Below are 19,618 nucleotides of genomic sequence, written 5' to 3'. Positions count from 1 at the left end.
ATCCAAAAAAAGCTGCAATCTCCAAAGCTAAAAACTCTACTGCATGGAGCCAAGGAGGACCACACTGACCATGGCTGGTCCCGGATGCACTAGTGGGTCTTCACTGCCCAGCAAACCCTACTGCGTGACTGCATGGATGCTTCTTCCTTGACAGCTTTTCTATTGCTGCATTTCTTTGGAGATTGCTGTGATTATGAACACTGCTTGCGCCTGGGTAGAAACCTGAAACATAGAGATATTAAATACTCTAGGTACTGACCTAGAGTGTGGGGGAATGGAGACAGAGCAGGGAAAGAGGTGACACTGATGCAGTACGTGACATACCTCACTTAGAGCTAAGCAGAAATCAAGGCTTAGGGGTTGTCAACCAGGTACTTTTCAAAAGCACTGAATTCCCTTTAAATTTAGAAAAAAAAGTTTTTTAAAGAAATACTTATCTTTGTATATTTTTATTTTCAGGATGAATAAGAGATATTTACAGAAAGCAACAAAAGGAAAACTTCTAATAATAATATTTGTTGTAACACTGTGGGGGAAATTAGCATCCGGTGCAAATCATCACAAAGGTAAGAAATTCTGCTCTGTTTCACTATGTTGTTGTATATGTATCTCCCATCACCAAATTCAGCAGTATCCAATTTATGCGACCTATTTTTCCTTATGCTTATTTGTGACTCCTGTTACTGGTCCACAAATCAGTGTCAAGGGAGAAGAGTTTTCAGTGAACTTTTTTTTTTTAACTTACTGAGAGTTTAAGTATTTCAGTGCAGTTTTCAGCATTGTCTGATTTTAGCATCTTCTTGGTCATTTTTTAATGCTTGTGCAGTTGAAACGATGGTAAAGTTGACAGTAAAAGAGGATGGTAAAGTTGAAAAAACAAATAATAAAAAACCGCCTCTCTCATAAAAAGAAATACATCAAATAGCACATATATGTGCTGCAGATGAATTCCTGGAATGAATCTTGGAAGGAAACAATCTTTAGTATCACAAATGCTGCTACTGTATGTGGAAATCTGTCAAGGCTAACTTTGTGGAGAATGCGTGCTGAATATGGTTGTCTGTTTCATCACTAAGAAAAGACCCTTGCTCTGCGGTGTTGCCTGTCACCCTGTGCACGCCAGCGCTTTATTCCTAACACTGGACCAGCAACCCTAGTAACTTTGAGAATGTGGAATTTGTTTCCTTCTGGCTGTTTCAGCCCCTAAAATGTGTACATACAAGGCTTGACAGTTTCTAGAAGCCTGTAAAAAGCTCTCCTTTTCTATTTTCTTTTCTTTGTTTGTGTGTGTGTGTGTGTGTGGCTGTGGGCCTCTAATACAAGGAACAAGTTCCCAAGATTCTTGAATTAATGTCTTCTCATAGGCAAATATAACTTAAAATGTGATGTGCAGTATAATTTGATTTTGAAATTCACTCCTCATATTCATCTAGTGTCTGTTGACTATTCATTCTCCTATTCCAGATCGGAATAAACTGTATCAGCTTGAGTAAATTAGGTGTGGTCCATGAACATTACTGAGAGCTAAGGAGTTAAATGTTAGGGAATGATGCTAATAAAACAAGTCAGTCCATCTCTCTGTGTTAATTTACATTTTATAATGTTCCCTCTGATAATAGGATTTTCTGAGCAGGTATTTTATATATCTGTCTGCTAGATGTTTTTCTGCTGTGTGGAGATATTTTTATTCGAGATACCTCGCTGATTAAGGACTTCAGGATGCAGAGGCTCTTTCCACAAAATCTCTTGTGAGTTGTGATTTGGCTGCAGACAAAACAGGTTCTGATGTGATGCTGCAAGCCACCGAAAGTAGGCATCATGCCAGATAGTAACTGTGCTGACACCCTTTAGTCATCCTGTTACCCCTCAGAACGAGAATATGGATTTGTACTGTGGCTTGCCAGTTTGGTCATCCATTGGAAAAGAGCCAAGGTATCTCAGCCTGGATTCAGAATTCTTTTGCCTTTGATTATCTTTCTTTAGAAATCAAAAAGCCCATATCCAGATCATTTTGATTCCATCCACAAAGGCTGTTCAAGCTGTGTTTGCCTCAGTCCAATTTAAACTTTGCCAAGATGCTTGCCCCTCTTTTTGAAAAACCGATGACTAAAAGCTGTCACCTAGTATTTCATGAAAAATGATAATCCCAAGGACTTTTGAGGGAATTAGTGCTTCATAATTAAGAATCAAATAATCCCCCACCAATTTTAGCTTTCCAGATGTATTCATGCAGAGGAAATCCCAGCAGAGCTATACTATTTATTATCTGGACATTACTTGGCATTTTGAGCCCCAGCCTTAGAGCAGAAATAACTTGAAAAATATTAAATTTGATGGTTTTAGATTAAAAATATGCACACAACCCCCCCTGTAAAACCAGCTTACTAGCTCTGGGGACTTCTTTATGTTCCTACAGGTTAACAAAAACTTTGGTTCTTCTTTTGCTTTAAGTTATAACTTTTCAGGCCTTTAGCAAAAATATATGAAGAAGTCTTGCAGGGAACAATAAAAAGAAGAAACATGACTTGAGTGTTTAATTTAGAAAAGCAACTATTGTACATGTTCAGGTTCTTTTAGAAATAAAAAATATGCAGAAGGATTTTGGCTTGTGGATTTAGTAGATCTGCAGAGCAGTTGCATTCATCATATATGAGGGGATTTTTTTAAGGCATAAATCATAGTTAGGCAGCTCTACTACCATTCATTTCAAAAGAAACTGGGAGTTTAATTTCCCATTGTGCCAAAGAAAATCTCCCCCCTTCTCTACTAACAAAAAAGGAGCTAAGGTGCAGTCAAGACCTTGACACTCTTCACCTTTAAATACAATTTCCAAATACTGAGAAAAGTGAGAGTTTCTTCAGTGATAATTATCCCTTGCATCATTAATCTTCATTTACAGAAGTCCCTACCAACATATTGACATGATAATTTCTAATGACTTTGAAGGAGCCCCTACAATTTCATAGATCAATAATCTACATTTTAAAAAATCTTTACTTTCCTATTGACTTAGTCATATTATGCATCAGTTGCACCAATTCTTAAACCCATGTCTTTTTTTCTGAAGGCTATTGTAAAAGAAAAAATAAAGAAAAAGAAGAAGGAAAGATCATTAATGTGTGAAAAATTGTTTAATGAGCATGCTGCTCTTCAGAGAGATTTCAGCAGTGATATAAACATCTGATTTTGACAAGATCATCTCTAGGTTTGTTGCACTTGTTTCAGGGATATGTCACAGATGAGAAATTCCCGGTCAGTAGTAAGAAAAACAGAGGTCCAGGCAAGGCATGTGGGACCAGACTCTGAGGCCCAGGTTGAAGCTGCAGCCACCAAGGTTACAATCTGGAATTTTAGATTAACGCTTTTTAGGGTCAGGTGAGTGGTCGGCAAGTCCATCCTTCTTTCTGTTAAGAAGGAGACACTTCTGTTCCCTCGTTACCTTGGCTGATTGTTAGATTCATCAGTCTGGACTGAAAGTCTAATTACTAAAAGAGATAAAAACTCGCAGTGTCTAAAACAAAATGCAAAGCTTACTTTTTCTCCCAGTAGGATTGTGAGTTGACCTGTGTTTATGTGTGTGCGCATGCTTGTACTCCATTTATCCTATCTTCTAAAAAGAAACAGGAATCTGCTTTTTCTTTTTCAGTTCTTTGGGGGGCTCTGGTACTATAGCAGTGTGTGCCTTACCTGAGCATGTGTGTCTATGAGTCAGCCTGCAGTACTAGGTACAATTGTGCTGCAGTAGCTGTGCACAAGAAGAGAAATAAAGAATGGAATATCAATCTCCGAAAGGATGTTGCCAAGGTTATGCATCTAAAAACTGATATACCTCGAGGGTGGCTCTAACTGAAAGATTTTTACTTCAAGAAATCCATAAGGGCATTTTATTATCAGACTGATCCTGGTCCTCGTCCTCCTCACTAGCCCTTGGAAAACAAATAAACCTGTGCAAATTAGTTCACTGACAGAGATGGCAGGCAGGCATCTGTTCAGCATCACTGCTTGTTTGCTATTTCTATCACAGGGAACATGAATTGATTTGGTGAACATAGTATCACAACCCGTTTTTAAGGTGTCAGATATAAGGAATGGTCCTGTGGAGAAAGAAATATACTGACAGTCCCTTATAGGCACTCTTTTTTAGACAAGAGGCTTCTCTGAGATGCAGTTCCTACCCTACAACTAAACACTCTCTCAGAATTGGATTTCTTTGAGCTTTTTGTGATTACGAACGGGTTTTTTTTACATTCATAATGCCATGAAGTGATCTAACTAAAAAAATTAAGGATGGTTTTCAATCTGAGTATAGTCTAATAAACCTCAAAATGCAAAACAACAAACATTTTATTGAATTTTAAATCCCTGGACAGTTTTCCAAAAATACTGCTAATCATGAACGTCTGCTTTCCAGAAGAAATTTGTTCCTCAACCAGAAATTGCTCCAGGTAGATAAATAAAGCAATTGACAATTTTTGGACTTAGATGAAACTCGATAATTTATTATCATTTTAAAAAATGTGCAAAGACTCAGAAGATGAAATTTGCAGCTGATGTTGATCATATAGTTAAAACAATTTTTTCAGAGTATAATCATACTCCTTATTAACTTGCCATGTTGTACAAAGGTTTTCGAGGAGACTGCAGTTAGTGTGTAAGGTTTTATAACAAATGTCAGACCACAAGGATATGACTGCTAGTGGGCTTGGGTGTAAGATTTAGTCTTGAAAAACCCTGTATGCTTTTTTGATGTGGAATTGCTGCTTCTCTGTGTCTGCTGATTTGCACTAAATTAGATAGAAGTTTGAGGAAATATCTTACTATTCATAAGGAGAAAATGAATCTTGGTTCCTCCTTGCAGAGGAGTAGCTGTTCTGGAGCCCAACTGAAAAAAGAGCAACTAAGCCTCTGCTGCTGCTAAAATGATAGCAGGAAGAGGATCTGAACAAGAATCAGATGAACAGTGGTGAAATTTCACTCAAATTCCCACCTTCAGCCCCAGTGAGATAGTTAATAGAGGCTGCTATTTAAAAGATAGTATTTGGTATTACCACCCCATTGAAATAAATAAGGCCAGTTTGCACCCTTCTCTCCAGACATACTGAAATAAGAGCAGAATAGGTCAGAGTCAGGAGATTACTGTTTCCAATTAGATTACCCTTCCTGCATACATTTGCCTTTCTCAGTTGCCTTGCTGGGGCAGGAACACTGCTGATACCAGTGTTGTGAGGTGGGACATAGCTGGTGCCGCACATGTATCTGGAATTTGGGAATGGGTATGGTGATATGAAGCTAGAAATTGTAGCAGTAACATGCTCCTGCACTCAAGTGGTTATGATGTGTTTTTCTGACTTGGCTGGACCTTCATTAGCGGTTGTTTTTCTCCCTGATCACAAGATTTCTTTTGTTTTGTGAAAAGAATATAAATAAGATGTGCAGGACAGTCCTGGAAGGCCTAAGGAACTGGCCAAAAATGTTAAGTCTTTGTGGAACTGAGTTAGAATTGCAGTTTAATTATAATTATTGTCTCTAGGCATCTTATTTTACCCTGTATATAGTTAAAATAATACCTATCCTACAAGTATCTTTGAATGACTCATTATTTCAAGAAATCCATAAGGGATAAGGTCAGCTCTATCTGACCCCCTGGACTGTGGGATTGATTTGTTCTGGGGATAGTTAATACAGCACTTTGTTAAAAGGTATGGTAATGGCCTGTGTGCATTCCCTCAATGCCCTCAGACCTGTTTCATGCACAAGGGGCAAAATTCACTGGTGAGTTAGGACAGCTGCTTAGATGGCTTAATGGCTTAGTTATGCCATATTCATTGCTCCTTTGCATCACCAGAGCAGCACAAGAGACTCAAGGCGTGCTAGTGAATCCTGTGTAATGCTTTGCAAACTGTCAGTGGTGTGAATTGTGCTTTAAAGATAGTTAGTTGTTGATCCTTTGATTCTTGCAATGGATTTTCTCCTAGCCAAACATTCTTCTTATAGTTATCCTCTGACTGACATTCATCTAGCCACCTATGTGTAACTCTATTACTATGCATGTTCTTCCATGTTCAGCACAGATATTATTTAACATCTAGTACCTGTTTGCACTCCCTGGGCAAAACCTTATCATCAGAAGTATTGTACATTACAAGCATCGGTAAGTGTACCTTGGAAGTTTAATAAAGACGATACCTAAGTGGAGAAGCTTCTCAGTGCTGATGAATAGTTCTGATTATTTGTCTTCCTGATTTACTGTTTGCTGTATATTTTAAATCTGAAGCAGCAGAGTGGAAGAATGATTGTTTGCCTTGTGCTGACTGCTTGCTACAGACCAAGTGAAACCATCTTGAGTGGGCTGGGAGAAAGCCTCCTGAGGGCGTGTTTGGTCAGGTAGAAAAGGAGAGAGACCAGCTTGCAAGAAGCCTACAGCAAAAGCAAAGACTGGGAGACTGCTGTGAAGATCAATAAGCAGACAAACAGCTTGGCTTAGGAAGTGATGGAAAAAAAGGGTCTTAAGGAGCCAGAGGCAACTGTGTGGGGGGTTTCTGGTCCAAGGGCAGCCTTGGATAGAAGAGCCCATCCCACATACTCACAGAGGGCAGATTTGTTTACAAGTTCTTCTATTTCTGTTCAGCTTTACTCTGCACCACTCAGTTTTCTCTGTTTTAAAATATGTTTTTGTCTCGTTTATATAATAATGACTTTGGATTCAAAGTCCTGCTGAAGTTTTGCCTGTACCTTTGTCCTTTCTGTTAAAGATTTTTCACTGTGTAGAATGCAGCATTCATAAAGCAGAAGTAGAGGGTGTTAAACGTTAAAACCAATAATCGGTTCTTGGTGCAGAGGACAGAAACCAGATCAAAGAAATCCCTCCTTCCTAAGTCATTTAAGTACTAGATAACCACACGTTCCGTCTTGTTATGCTTCCTTCTTGAAGGAGTCCTACTGGAGGTAATGGCATTCTTTGGGGACACAAGGAATGAAATTTGAACCTCTCTGATCTGAAGAGGGCACCAAATGTGGATCTCCCACTTCCATGATAAGTGCTATAGTATAAAAGGTATGCAGCAGCAGTACCATTGCTTCATCAGTCTGAGCTTTTTTAAAGTGTCTATACCATAATATTTTATGAGAGATCTGATCCCATGGGTAAATTTTATCTGTTCAACATGCTTCTTCTGGATGTTTTACACACTATCAAAGTGTGTAAAAGTCATTCTGCATATTTCCAGGTTCTTGACTGGTAGGAGAAAATCACCTAATATGTAGATGAGGGAAGTGGCAAACAAGTACAGAAATGTGTGTGGATAACTTGGGAGCTACCAGGTGAGGCTGGGAGAACTCTATGGGGTCTGTCAAAATATTGGATGGAGGCATCCATTCTTCTCTTCTTGGTTTGTCAGTCCTGTTTCTTCAAAACCTTTTGTCATATTTGCTAAATGTGTTCAAACATGGATAATCTTATCTCTTGTGGAAGTTTGTCCCAGAGATAGATTCTCTTAAATGAGAAAGCTTTGTCTGTAGCTTTCACAAACTTAATTCTGGGTGTAACTAGTGTTTAAATATAGAAACAAAGGAATACGATAGTCATTTTACCAGGCACGGGGAAGAAAGCTATTAGATGTTCTTATCTAGCTTCAGCATTAATTGAAAGTTTCAGTTATATCAGGATCAGAACCTGATCCCAAAATTGCCACTTGCTTGAAGATAAAATAGAACACAGTCAGTCAAACACTTTCATATCAGTATCTATCATTGCAATCTAAAATGTTAATACAATATCTGTTAGAATTCAGTAGATAACACTTTTTGGCCTTCTGCCAGGCTATAAAAAATAATAATTCTCTCCTATTGCCAAGAAGCCAATAGCCATGATGGTTCAGTGGGACATGGGTGCAATCAAGAGAATAGCAGAGTTATGCCTATTTATTCTCTGCCTTGCTGGCTCCATCACAGTAAATGGCTGCCTTGCTATTTTGCGCCTATTCCCATTGCCACCTTGAGGACTAAACTTGTTGTCTGTAAGGCAGCCATGAAGAGAGAAGGTGGAGAGTTGCAATAGGGTATCATGCATTTTCCTTTACACTGATCAATTAAAAAATATTTCTGTTTGGCAAGAATTATAGTTTCTTGATGTTTTTCTAGGACAAATAAAAAAGAAGTACATAAAAATTCTTTATTTTGGGCCTGATCCTGTAATCCCAGTGTCAAATTTTTATTACCTTTCCATGAATAAGTATATAGGATCTCTTCCTTATACATTCAGAATCTGTGTTGCAGTGGACAAGGTGATGATAGTGTAAAAGATTTTAATCTTGTAAAAGCTATATACTTAGTTTATTTTACAGTTAGAAATACCAGACTTTTTAACATTTTTCAGTGCTTTCATTTATTAATAATGTTATTTTCCCTTGTTGAGCTAGATCACCAGTCAGCAATATTAAATTCTTTAGCTGATTTCCATTTTGGAAGATTAAGCTTTCCCTTGCTTTTTGTTTGAAAAATATTGTAAGATGTTAGGCCTGATAAAACACGATGTTATGTTTATCCTGTCGTTACTTCTTCCCAGCATGAGTAAACATATTGGCAGGTCCCTAATTTTGGAATAAGATCTACTTTTCCAATTTCATAATTTTTGGTTTAAAATTACTGCTGTTGATATGTAGTGAGTCTAACATAGTGAGTCAATATCAGATTACAATTTGAGTTTGATCCTTATGGGTATCCCAGTGTATAAAATTACTCTTCGGGCAGGATTAGAGAAAATTTTACTTTTAAAGTCTTGAACTGGCTTTAGTTACAGAGGATGTGTATCACAGTGCTGGTCTTAAGGTTTTCTGCACTGCCTCTCAAGCTTTCCAACATACTTTCCATACATACTAGTGAACTCACATGACTGCCCTATGCGTATGCTGGTATATACTGCACACCCCTGTTATAGCATCCTACTCAGGGTATTTCACATATTCAGAGACAAGACAGGTTGAGACATTTGCGCTTGGAAAATTTCATCCCAATTGGAGATTATTTCTATAGCATCCAGGGGATATATTAATCCAACTTGTCTGCATTCATTTTCTGCTGATGATGTCTAAAGACTATGTCCTTCTCTCTTGACACTATTCACTGAATTTACTCTATAGCAGTGTAAGTGATTGCTTGTACAATGTCATAGTTTAGAACAGCTGCTCTTTAGTCATACAAGTGCCAAAGACATGTTCATAAACAGACAGCTATTTTGGGGAATAGCAGAAGAAAAATCCTATAAGTGCTTTTGGGCTGTGATTTATAAAGTTTCTTCCTGAACCAAAGCTTTTAATTCTCTTTGGGGGTGTGGGAGGAGGAGGGTGTCACCACCTCCTTTTAATGCTCCTTAAGACAGTCTTCACTGTGGAGATTTGTGAATAGGTCTCATCTGTTCTGAAAATCAGGGGCCAGGTCTGAGCCCAAGCTGCACAAACCAACAGCCCCAAAACAGCAAAGCCTGTCTGTGTGCATGCATAAATACATGCATATGCATGCAAAGATATGGGGGACTTGGATGAAAGAGAGAAATGTAAAGTCATCACTGATGAAATAGCTTGTTGTGGATCTTTTCAGCATTTTTAAAATGCTTATCATTTATTTATGGGAACTTCACAAAATACTGGGTGCTTTTCAAACATAACTGAAGACTCAAGGGATTTTTCACAACATCTGGTTTAGGCATCTCACTTGGGTGCTCTGAAACACCCTTCAGTGCTCCTTTCTTTCACAGAGTGGGAATACAGGCTTTCAGTTGAGGTGCTCTGAATTGCACCTCAGATTCCCAAAAGTATATAATGTAAATACTTCCCTGAATTCATATACCAGAGTGCTTGCAAACTGTTGAAAACCTTTTGGAACGTCCTTCTCCTCTTCCAGAGTCATAATGCTGAAATAAAATTGTAAAGGCCTTATTTTATTGCTGCTGTTCCAATGGAATCTAATGTTGCATTTCAGAAGTCAATGGAATTAGGTCTGTGATAGATTCATTTATATCTGTATATAATTTCTGCGAATGTCATTTTCTTTTGTGAAAAAAGTTTTGGTTGTAAAACCTGGATTTGGCACCTTTGTTCCTTATCTCCTGGTTGAACTAAAATACACAGAAACACAAACACACAGAAGAATTCTTGAAATTTACAGAGGGATAATATTGAAATTTTGACCTTCCAATTAAAGTGTGGAAATACCATTTGAAAAAGAGGTGACTGTGACCAAGAAAAACTCACTTCTTCATGTAGATGAGAACAAAGCTATGGAATACCTAGTGGAGAAAGTAGGCTGGCTTGGGAGTTTAGATGACAGAAGGCAGGAAAATCATAAAAGAGCAGTCTGCTTTGTGTAGCCTTCTTTTACCAGGCAGAGCAAGAATTCTCTCTGTAGCGATGAGGAGGCTGAGCCAGGAGCTGCCAAGTCTGTCTTGTTCTTTTTTTCCCCATAGATTTGTATAACTCTTGTACTCAAATTGTTCTCAAGTAAATGCAATAGACTTAGAATTCCTTTTGCAAAGTGCTTCTGGCTTCAATATCAAGTGTCCTTGAATGACTGAAGCATTAAGCTGAATGCGTGGGATATTCTGGGTGAATGCAGAGCTGTGGAAAGGCTATGCCTGAAAAAGTTTTCTGTAAAGACGAACACTAATCTTGGGTGCATTGTGCCGTTGGATTTTCAGGTCCAAGTTATTCGAAATGGTTCATCTGAGTCTGTGCTCCAGGACTGTGTGTGAGGTGAGAACTAGGGCTTGTAGGAGGCTGGCTGAGTTGCAGGGGGGTTCAGCATTTTTCTGGATCCTGAATTTGAATCCAAGTCTACAGGTCTGATGAGAGGGGAGCAGGGACAGATCAGTTAAGCCTGTGATACAATCTCAGTGAAAAGAGTGACTCATAGAAAAGACTGAAAACAGCATCAGATTCATTCAGTGAGCTGAAAGGCTAAGGAAGGTCAAACTTAAATAAATAAATAAATAAATAAAAAGACAAATGGCAGATAGTATTGTAGTTATGAGCAACAGAATGCAAGGATTTTAAGGTAAAATTTTTATTTAAGCCTTTGCTTGATTTTGTTATGTTATGTAAATTTACTACCAATAGACTACCAGGGCTAAACTTTCATCTAAAATGCATTGGTATATGTCAGATTAACTGTGGAAACTTTGTGAAATGGAACCCAGAAGGTGTGCTAAATGCTAGGCACCATAGAGTGAAAAGTAAATATATTTTGAATGAGTGAATATTGAGAAAATAAGGCATCCAGAAGAAATGGGAAATTTGGATTCTTAATTGCATCATTCACCCCAGAACATCTGCCAGAGGTGTTAAGAACAAATATATCTGTATCTGATATCTGTATCTGAGAGAATATATAACTTTATGTAAGGAAGGAGGAAGGATAATGTTGTGCCATCTTGTTACACTGTGGCACACTGTGCATATGAAGGCTGTGTAAATCTCTCTTCTCCTTCTAGTTTTGGTTCAAAAGCACTTTAGGAAAATAAAAGAACAGTTTCCATGCCTATATTTACTTTTTCAGATTTCTGCAACATGGGAAAATCCAGACAATCCGGCCTCATTGTGATACCTTTAACAACGCGCCTAGTATTTAGAGAAGAAGAGGGAATGGGATGTAGACAGCTAAAAAGTTCTCACTGAGGAACTAGGGGGATCCCCATTAAGCCAGTGCATTAAGACAGTGCTCACCAGCCTTATTGCATGCCTTTCTTGACTTTCTGATTTTTGTTTTACATCATAAGGCTTGGTTTTCTGCTAAGTGATGTAAGGTCAGCACATATTTCCCACCCTCTTTCTGTTGCATTACTGTCATTCCATTTTCCTGGGCTTACTCTGAAAAACAGCTTATGTAGAGGGAAAATGCTGAAGAACTCAACAATCAAAGATTAAGTAGGTACACTATACTTTACAAACCTAAAATAAACCCTAAATTTTAGAGAAAAAGAAAGAATTTTTAAACTGGTGCCATTTTTAATTTTCTTTTTAAAAATAAATACCAACAGGACCAGTGCATATTATTGCCTGTAAAAATGCCATATTCTAGAACAGCTGTTCATTAGTTACACAAGTGCCATAGAAATGTTCAGAATCAGTCAGCTATTTCTGAATATAGCAAAACACAAAAGTCTTTTAATTATTTTGGATTAAGACCACCTTTAATATAATATCAATGTTTTATGTCCATTTAAAACTTGAGTTTATAGCAGAAAGTTAGAGGAAAACTCAATTACAGAAGTCTGAAGGGAACATGAAAATGATATTTTTAAATCATACTCTTATTTTTTCTTGTTCATGTGGTTTATTTCATGATGGGCCAAATTTTACTCTTATTATTAATTTTTCATCTTTTTGAAATAAACAATGGTAGTCTGTTGGGTACTATTGACAGTAAATATGGAAAGTACTTCTAAAAATAATGAATTTGCTTAAACAAATACTTTCCTCAAGCTTAGTTCTTGCCTCCACCTTCAAACATAACTCAGTCTAGTGAGTGCTATTTAACCTGTATATACAATAATTCCTGTGAAGAACTCACATTTGAAACTATCATGAGAATTTGCTCCTGTGCTGAACAGTGGTATAAGGAAAAAAATGTAAACAACTCCACTTATCAGGCTGATCTTGGCTGCCAGAAAAGCTTTCCCAAAAATCTGTTCTATTGTCTGAACAGATCTGTGGGAGTGATTTTAACCTAATTTGCTCTCCTGCTTAGTGCTAGGAATACAATAGTCTACACTTAAACAGCATTATGACCCCCACTAAAAAATATGAGAAATTGCCAAATTATGGCTCATCCTAAATATAGTCATTGCATCCTATAGGAGAGGAGTGTTAAACTATAAAATATCATTCCATTTCTCATAACCATAATCATCTGCAGGCAACAATCTCAATAGTTTTTAATGAAGTTTTTATGTTTGGTATTTCTTTTGTACTTTATTTATTTTATGAAAAAATCTTCCAGTTTTGTGCTTAGAAAAAATGATAATTAAAGAGGAGAGATGGGAAACATGAGATTTCTTTCTTACAGAAAACCTTCAGAAATTATATGGGACTCTTTCTGTGTCTCTTTAATGAAGTGAATTGTCTACAGTGAGGAATTAAACAGTGATATATTTTAAATTCAAGAAATCTGTCTGAGTCCTCTAAGTTTCAGGGTTTTTTTCTTCGAAGGAGAAAGTTCACTGTATAAAGAGAGCTTTGAAAATCAGTCTAGATATGCTGCTGCCCTAACAGGTAGCATTTTAAAAGCTCCTGAAATAATAGCTAGGGGAGTATTTTCTTCAGATATCCTTTTGCATCTTCCTTTGACTTTAGTGTTATATTTGGCCCTGAATGTCACCTCTCTGCTGAGTCTTGACAAACATCTGAGATCTTAGAGGTCAGCTTTGCAGTGAAGGACAAATCAGTGGATATATTCTAACTTGTTTTAGTTGTGCACATACATCAGTCCTGACACATACATGGTCATACAGCAGTGACCTGTTAGGTATGTTTCAGTATTGTAGTAATGCCAGATTCTCATGGGGTCAGTCTCCCCAAAGAAATGACTAACCAGAGACCAAGTCAAGAGCAAATTCACGTCTCTGCTGATGTAGCCCTTTCTGTTAGGGTTTGTCTCACAACAGATCAAACTCAGGTCCCTCAGCAAGGGATCTAATCTTGCTCGCCTAAAAATTAGGTGTAACTACTCATCTGCTCTCCCCCTAAGCTCAAGAGAGGACTGTGAGCTGAGGATGATTCTTCCTGTCCCAAAATAGGTAACTAAAATTGGTGGGCTGTATTACTTTCTGGGGGGTGCTTCTCTCTCTGCCTCTGCATTGATTGCACAGGGACGGCTGGTTAGATTAGATGTCAAAGCTGCAGATACCCAAGCTGTGGTGACATGTGTCTTTGCTTTGGTAGAGCACAGAGAAAACATTGCTTTCTTTTAGATGTTATAGCAAAATAATAAATGATGGTTTAAAGATTCAGAAAGTGAATTGTAAATTAAATTGTATTGCTGTGTTTAAGCTGTGGCTCCTTCCACACTTTCTTACATGTCTGTGATTGTATATGTATGTATGTATGCTATATATAATACCTGATAAAAATAAGCAGGGATTAAACTCTAACAGTCTCTTCAGTTTGCAGGTTTGCAGATGCTGCTGTGCATTGTTTTGGGGGGTCTGAACCTTACATGTGCTATTGACAAATTTGGTTTCTGTTCATTCGAGTGACAGCATGTTCATGTAATATGTGTATTGCTAGACTCTAAAAATGCCTGTGCAGAGAGGAAATGTGGCTGAACATACCACTCCCTTGAAGAGGTGATACGGAGTATGAGAATAATTGGCTAACTTCTATATTATGCAGCACATTTACCAAACTAATCATCCAAATGAAGAGCAGTCACTAACCATAAATATCAGAGTAGTCTGTGTGAAATAACGGGTAATGCAGTGTCCATATTTACTTCTATGTGGTGGTTTTTGCTCCTTAGAAGGAGTTTGCAGGTGTAATATAACTCATAGGCTGTGCAGTACTTTGACATAAAGAAATAGCTGCTGAAGCAAAGCTGTCCCACTGAAGCCTGGAAAGGCTAGCTCGCTCTGGCTGCATATTCGGTTTCTGATTTCCCCACCTTTTTAGTTTGTTTTACAATGCTCTGCTAACTAGAGATGCACCTGGAGGATGTGTGCTAAGATTATTCTCAGGATTTCACTGACTTGTGACCCCAGTGAAGATAAAACTCCCACTAGATTTGTGTATGCGATCAGACAAGGTATCTCATGAATGGTGTTCTGTCACATCCTACAACATATCGTTTGCTGCTGAGCTTTTTAAAGTGGTGAATCGAAGGGGAAGGCAATTCTTGTTTTGTGACAGTCTTCCACACACTCAGGAAGATTGCACTTGGCTCCCTTCAGAACATATCAATGCCACAGACCTGGACAGTTATTTAGCACTCATCTATTTTTTTCTGGTGTGGATATAAGAACTAAAGCAGTAAAAATATTGATTGTGAGTCAGTATAGGTACTCCTAAGGAACTGTGGGTAATTGGTTAGTTCCCCATAACAGTTTGATCTAACCTTGAAAAGAGACTATGAATATTATAAATGACCAACTCTTCTGTTGTCATTTATGACACATTATTAGGCACTGTAAGACATACACACTGCACTACATGTACCATACATGACATTCAGCTTCATACTCGGGTCTTTGAAAGAGTTACATGTTAACTAGCCCACAGATAATAATTGCTTATCAAACTGCTGGTCTTCCAGTTATTTAAATCAACTTCAAATTGTTCAAAGTGATCTGAGACTTGAAGTTTTGAGGTTCTAATATTGACCTCTAAGATGAAAATCCTATGTTAAAGTATCAAAAAGATCAAAGAATACGGAACCATAAAAATGTGTACAGTTAGTATACAGAAACTGTCATTTTATGTGTAAATGGTAATTTGCTTATACATTAAGTGCTTCCTTGCAAGTTCTGATTAGCAACCTTTGAATTAAAATTTGACCTTTTTTTTTTCCTTTTTTTTTTTAAATTACTTCCTTAGGGTCCACCCCTCTCATTTTTCCCCTCATCCCTTCACAGTGGTAATAAATATCTGAGAATTATGGGCACTTTTTCAGTCTCTCCCTTTGCCACAAGCAGTCTCTTTGGCATTGACACCTTGGAGGGTTCTTTGTTCCCAGTGTTTGAGGGAGCATTGCACTGGGTCTTCTGAGAGGAGGGTGTATCTGGGGTGGTGGGTAATGTGGCAGAGGAGGCGCTGAGGGAGCTAAATCTGGTGAGGGGGAGCAAAGGTTGCCTCGCTTGAAGGTGGTGCCTTCACCACCCCTTTCAGCAGCAGCAGAATGCAGCAAGGTGTTGTAGCCTTCCTCCTGCTCCGTGACATGAATGATTGGCAGGTCTGCAAGTTTCCTGTTCAGTGCAGAAGATTTGACCAGTCTGGGTAAATGTAAAATTAATTTCCTTACATTCTGCTCCAGGTTTGCTTTCTGTAGTGCTGGAAGCCCATGCCCAGAGACTGCACAGAGAGGTCCGCTATGTTCTGCACTGGTCCCCAGCAGCTGCCTGGGCACACGCGGTGCCTGGCTTATGCCTTGGAAGAGCAGCAACCAGAAGGAGGCATGGGTTGGCCTGGCATGGCCTCTCACATCCATCTCAGCTTCACAGGGTCCCTAGGTGCAACGTATGGGCTTCTGTAGAGATAGAGGGTAAAATAACAAGCATGAAGCAATGTCCTCATTCTCTGAAAAAAAGCCCCTGTACAATTATAATTTCTTTTTCTATACCTTAGTTTTTAATAGGTTTCTCTTGAAGGTGTGGATTACTTCAGATGCTTTCATTACCTGATAATTTTTGTAAAGCATGCTTATGGAGTTCTGGGAATGGTGATATTTTTGCAATTTCTGACTTTGGGTAGCAATAGAGTGATATTTATTTTTCCTAACAACAACTTTTATTAATCAGGGTTCCTTCAGAAACAAGTTCCAGGGAGTCTGCTAGGAGTGTCTTAAAAGATACCAGTTCAGCAAGCAGAGATATCTGAAAATACTATGTACTGGGGATCCTTGAGCAAAAATGCTCTTGACTGAAGAGCCCTAAATGGTTCTCCTGCCAGTTTCTCCTCTTTTATTTTGCTTGTTGAAAAGTGCTTTCTTTTTCTCCTTCTTGAAGAATAGCCAGTTTCTTCCCAGGCCATCCAGTTCATAGACTCTGTCTAGATACTTATTGATTCATCATGCCTATGGCTTAGAGACTTGCTATTTATTTGGAACTGATAATGTAGAGGGAAGGTTGTAGCAGGGGAGATCATTCTAAAAGAGGGGATTTCACAGGACTAGACATGTGCCTTGTTAGCAGTTTTTTTTCTAAAGGCCAGAGTTAAGTTCCTGCCTTGATTCTGCACTTCAAAGAGCTTGCCTGGGGCTCTACAGAAAGAAGCTGAAACTTAAAATTAAAATCTTTCTTTCAGATGGTGAACTGTGCACTGGGACATCCTACAAAGTTTCTCTTAACACATTTGGGGAAGTCTGAAGTACTGTAGGGAAGTCTTAGAAGGCAGGGGTGGGAAAGGACAAGAAAAAAAAGTGTTAATGTAGTTTTCATCGAGGCAGGTATGCATATACGCACTTGCAGTTCATGAGAGGAATATTTCGAGGCAGATATTTGATATTTTGGTTTAATTGACAGACTAAGTGGAAATGCATTAGAGAGCTGCAAAATGGTATGTGATGTACTGGAAAAATGCATTATAGAATTAAAGAAGCTTTAAATTAGTTCAGATATACCATTCTACCTAGATATGAAAATAGATAAGGCAAAGCAAAACAAAGCCAAAACAAACCCTAAAGAAAAAAAATTTGACACACTGACTAAAACTGTATGAAAAACAGGCAAGCAACCAACCAACAAAAACCCAAAATTTTTTAAATGTGGAAATGTGGAATTTCAAAAATTAAAGGTTTCCTATAGATAACTTTGGTTAAATTTCATCACATAAGTATGTATTGATTGAAAAATATTAACAGTATCTTATGGTATATTTTTATTTAAATATCCTTTATAGATGACTGTGAGCACACATTTACATAACTGCTTTTCTGTATAAAAGATGGATATACTATGGCTCTGTATTATGAATTTTATGTTTTGAAAAATTCTACAGGATAGGAATCTTGAAGTTAGCAGGATTTTCAGAAGTCCAGCTTGACCTCACTGAGTGGATTATATAAGGTCATCACTAAAGTCCCGAAGCTTCTGACACAGAGTGTATTCTAAGTTTAATAAGCTTAATCGTTCTTCAGTACGGATGTCACCTCTTTAAACAACTGATGTTCAGGTACATCCTTAGAAAAAAATCTTTGTGCGGACGACTTTGAAAGTTGTTATTTTCTCTTTATTATCCTCTTCTTCTGGAATTTATTAAAGAGGTTCCAAATAAATCTGGGAGGCTGTTGCTCTTCTAACCTTGAAGAATCTTAGTGGGGGTTAGTAAGAGGTGCTAAGCATCTTTTATAAAAGGAAAGGGGATTAAGACATAAAGACTTTGATACTCAAATTCATGGTAATATTCAGGTGCTTAAATATGACTTGAACTTCAAATTGCTGAGGTCTATTACCTAAATACCTTTCTGTACAATAATAAAGAAATACTTTAATTGTGGAAACAAGATCACATGTAAGCAACTAGTTGTGTGTTGAGAAGGAAAAAAAGCACAGGGTCCCAGCTGTATCTTTCTTTGGGGAAACCACAGTTGCCCTTCTTAGACTTTGGTTGCTCACCTTTAGTCTACTGAGGTGCTTGAGCTATTTTCTAATAAGTATGAGAAGCCTGGAAGCTGATCAAAAGGACTATAGAATTTACCTCTCCGCCTTGTTATACTAAAACTATTTTGTACAGACTCCCATACACAGCACTTTTCTTAAGATGTTACTTTAGGTGAGGGCTGTGTGCCTGAGGGTCATTCAGATATTTGGGGGTGGGGAAAATCTTCTTTTTTTTTTTTCTGATACATGACTGAAATCATGTTAATTTGTCATCTAGTAAAATGTGCCCTGAAACCATTTAGGTCAGCTGGAAAGAAAAGAAGATTAATGATGAGAGTCATCTAAGGAAACAGGGGAAACATATTCCCCATAAACTGTGTAACAAGCTTCTGAAGCACTGAGACAGAGAAAAAATGTGGGTTTTTTTGTAGTCTGTCAGATGCTGAAGACTGCTCTGAGACGTGTTACTGCTTCTTGCTGAGTTGAGATATTTGGCAGAAGGCCCATAGAGAGAGTAAGAGAGAATAAAGTCTGTGTGCCAAATGTTCTTTTGAGTGCCTGAGAGCTGGATTGGTCTTTTTTCTCTGTGAAATCATATAATTAGCAATCTCAAACCTCAGACTGTTAATTTACAAAATGCCTGCACACTTTACTGTATCGTTTGCTTAACATGTTTGATAACAACCTCAGAGATACTGGGGCTTTTGACTTCTTCTAGTATTTATAAACCATGTCTCACCCTGGGTGTTTTTATGCCGGTTCTACATGGGCTTGTCTGGTGGATGGTGTCAGTCTGCAGCAGCTCAGAAAAAATGCAGGAAGCTTCCAAAAAACAAAGTGGCTCACCTCCGTTTCTGATCCATAAGGGAGCACACAACCTTTGCAGCTGTCAGTACTCGTCCCTCTCTGCTCTGCTGTTTTGCAAATGGGAAAGTTGCGGTGCTGTGGTTCCACCTGCAGCCCCCCTGCCCCGTGTCTCTGCTCCGCTCCCACGGCTGGCTCCGAATAGCAACCCTGCCCCTGGCCATGGCAGGAGCAGCTCAGCTTGTTGATAGGGCTGGGCAAGTGTGCAGATGCCTTTTCTGCTCTGTATGTTCCAGCGGGTGGACATATAAAGATCTGCTGGGTCCCAGATGATCACTGCCTTTCCTCCTCCTAAATCTCGCCTCTGAACTCTCTGTGGTTGCATTAAGATGCAATTGCCTGCTTTCAGAAGTGAAAGTGGGACCCAGGGAGGGAAACACTGTAGGCCAAGAGGGCATCATTTGAAAAAGGGGAAATTATCCTTCAGGCTACCTGAAAATTAATCCTGTTTTGAGT

At 38.3% G+C, this 19,618-nt stretch overlaps 1 protein-coding gene across 1 annotated transcript in view; it reads left to right on the top strand.

Moving 5' to 3' along the window:
• The first annotated feature begins 460 nt into the window (after nucleotides 1-460).
• The window catches only part of FAM19A2 (family with sequence similarity 19 member A2, C-C motif chemokine like), a 53,495-nt gene continuing 34,337 nt past the window's right edge, over nucleotides 461-19,618 (top strand). Inside the window, exon 1 of the mRNA XM_026074202.1 lies at nucleotides 461-566. Within this exon, the coding sequence (XP_025929987.1) occupies nucleotides 461-566 (106 nt within the window). The remainder of the gene's footprint in view (nucleotides 567-19,618) is intronic.

Source organism: Apteryx rowi, unplaced genomic scaffold, assembly GCF_003343035.1.
Source record: "Apteryx rowi isolate R43461 unplaced genomic scaffold, aptRow1 scaffold_380, whole genome shotgun sequence".
Classification (NCBI taxonomy): domain Eukaryota; kingdom Metazoa; phylum Chordata; class Aves; order Apterygiformes; family Apterygidae; genus Apteryx; species Apteryx rowi.
The sequence above is the reverse complement of the archived record's forward strand: the minus strand, read 5'-3'. Positions and strand labels throughout refer to the sequence as shown.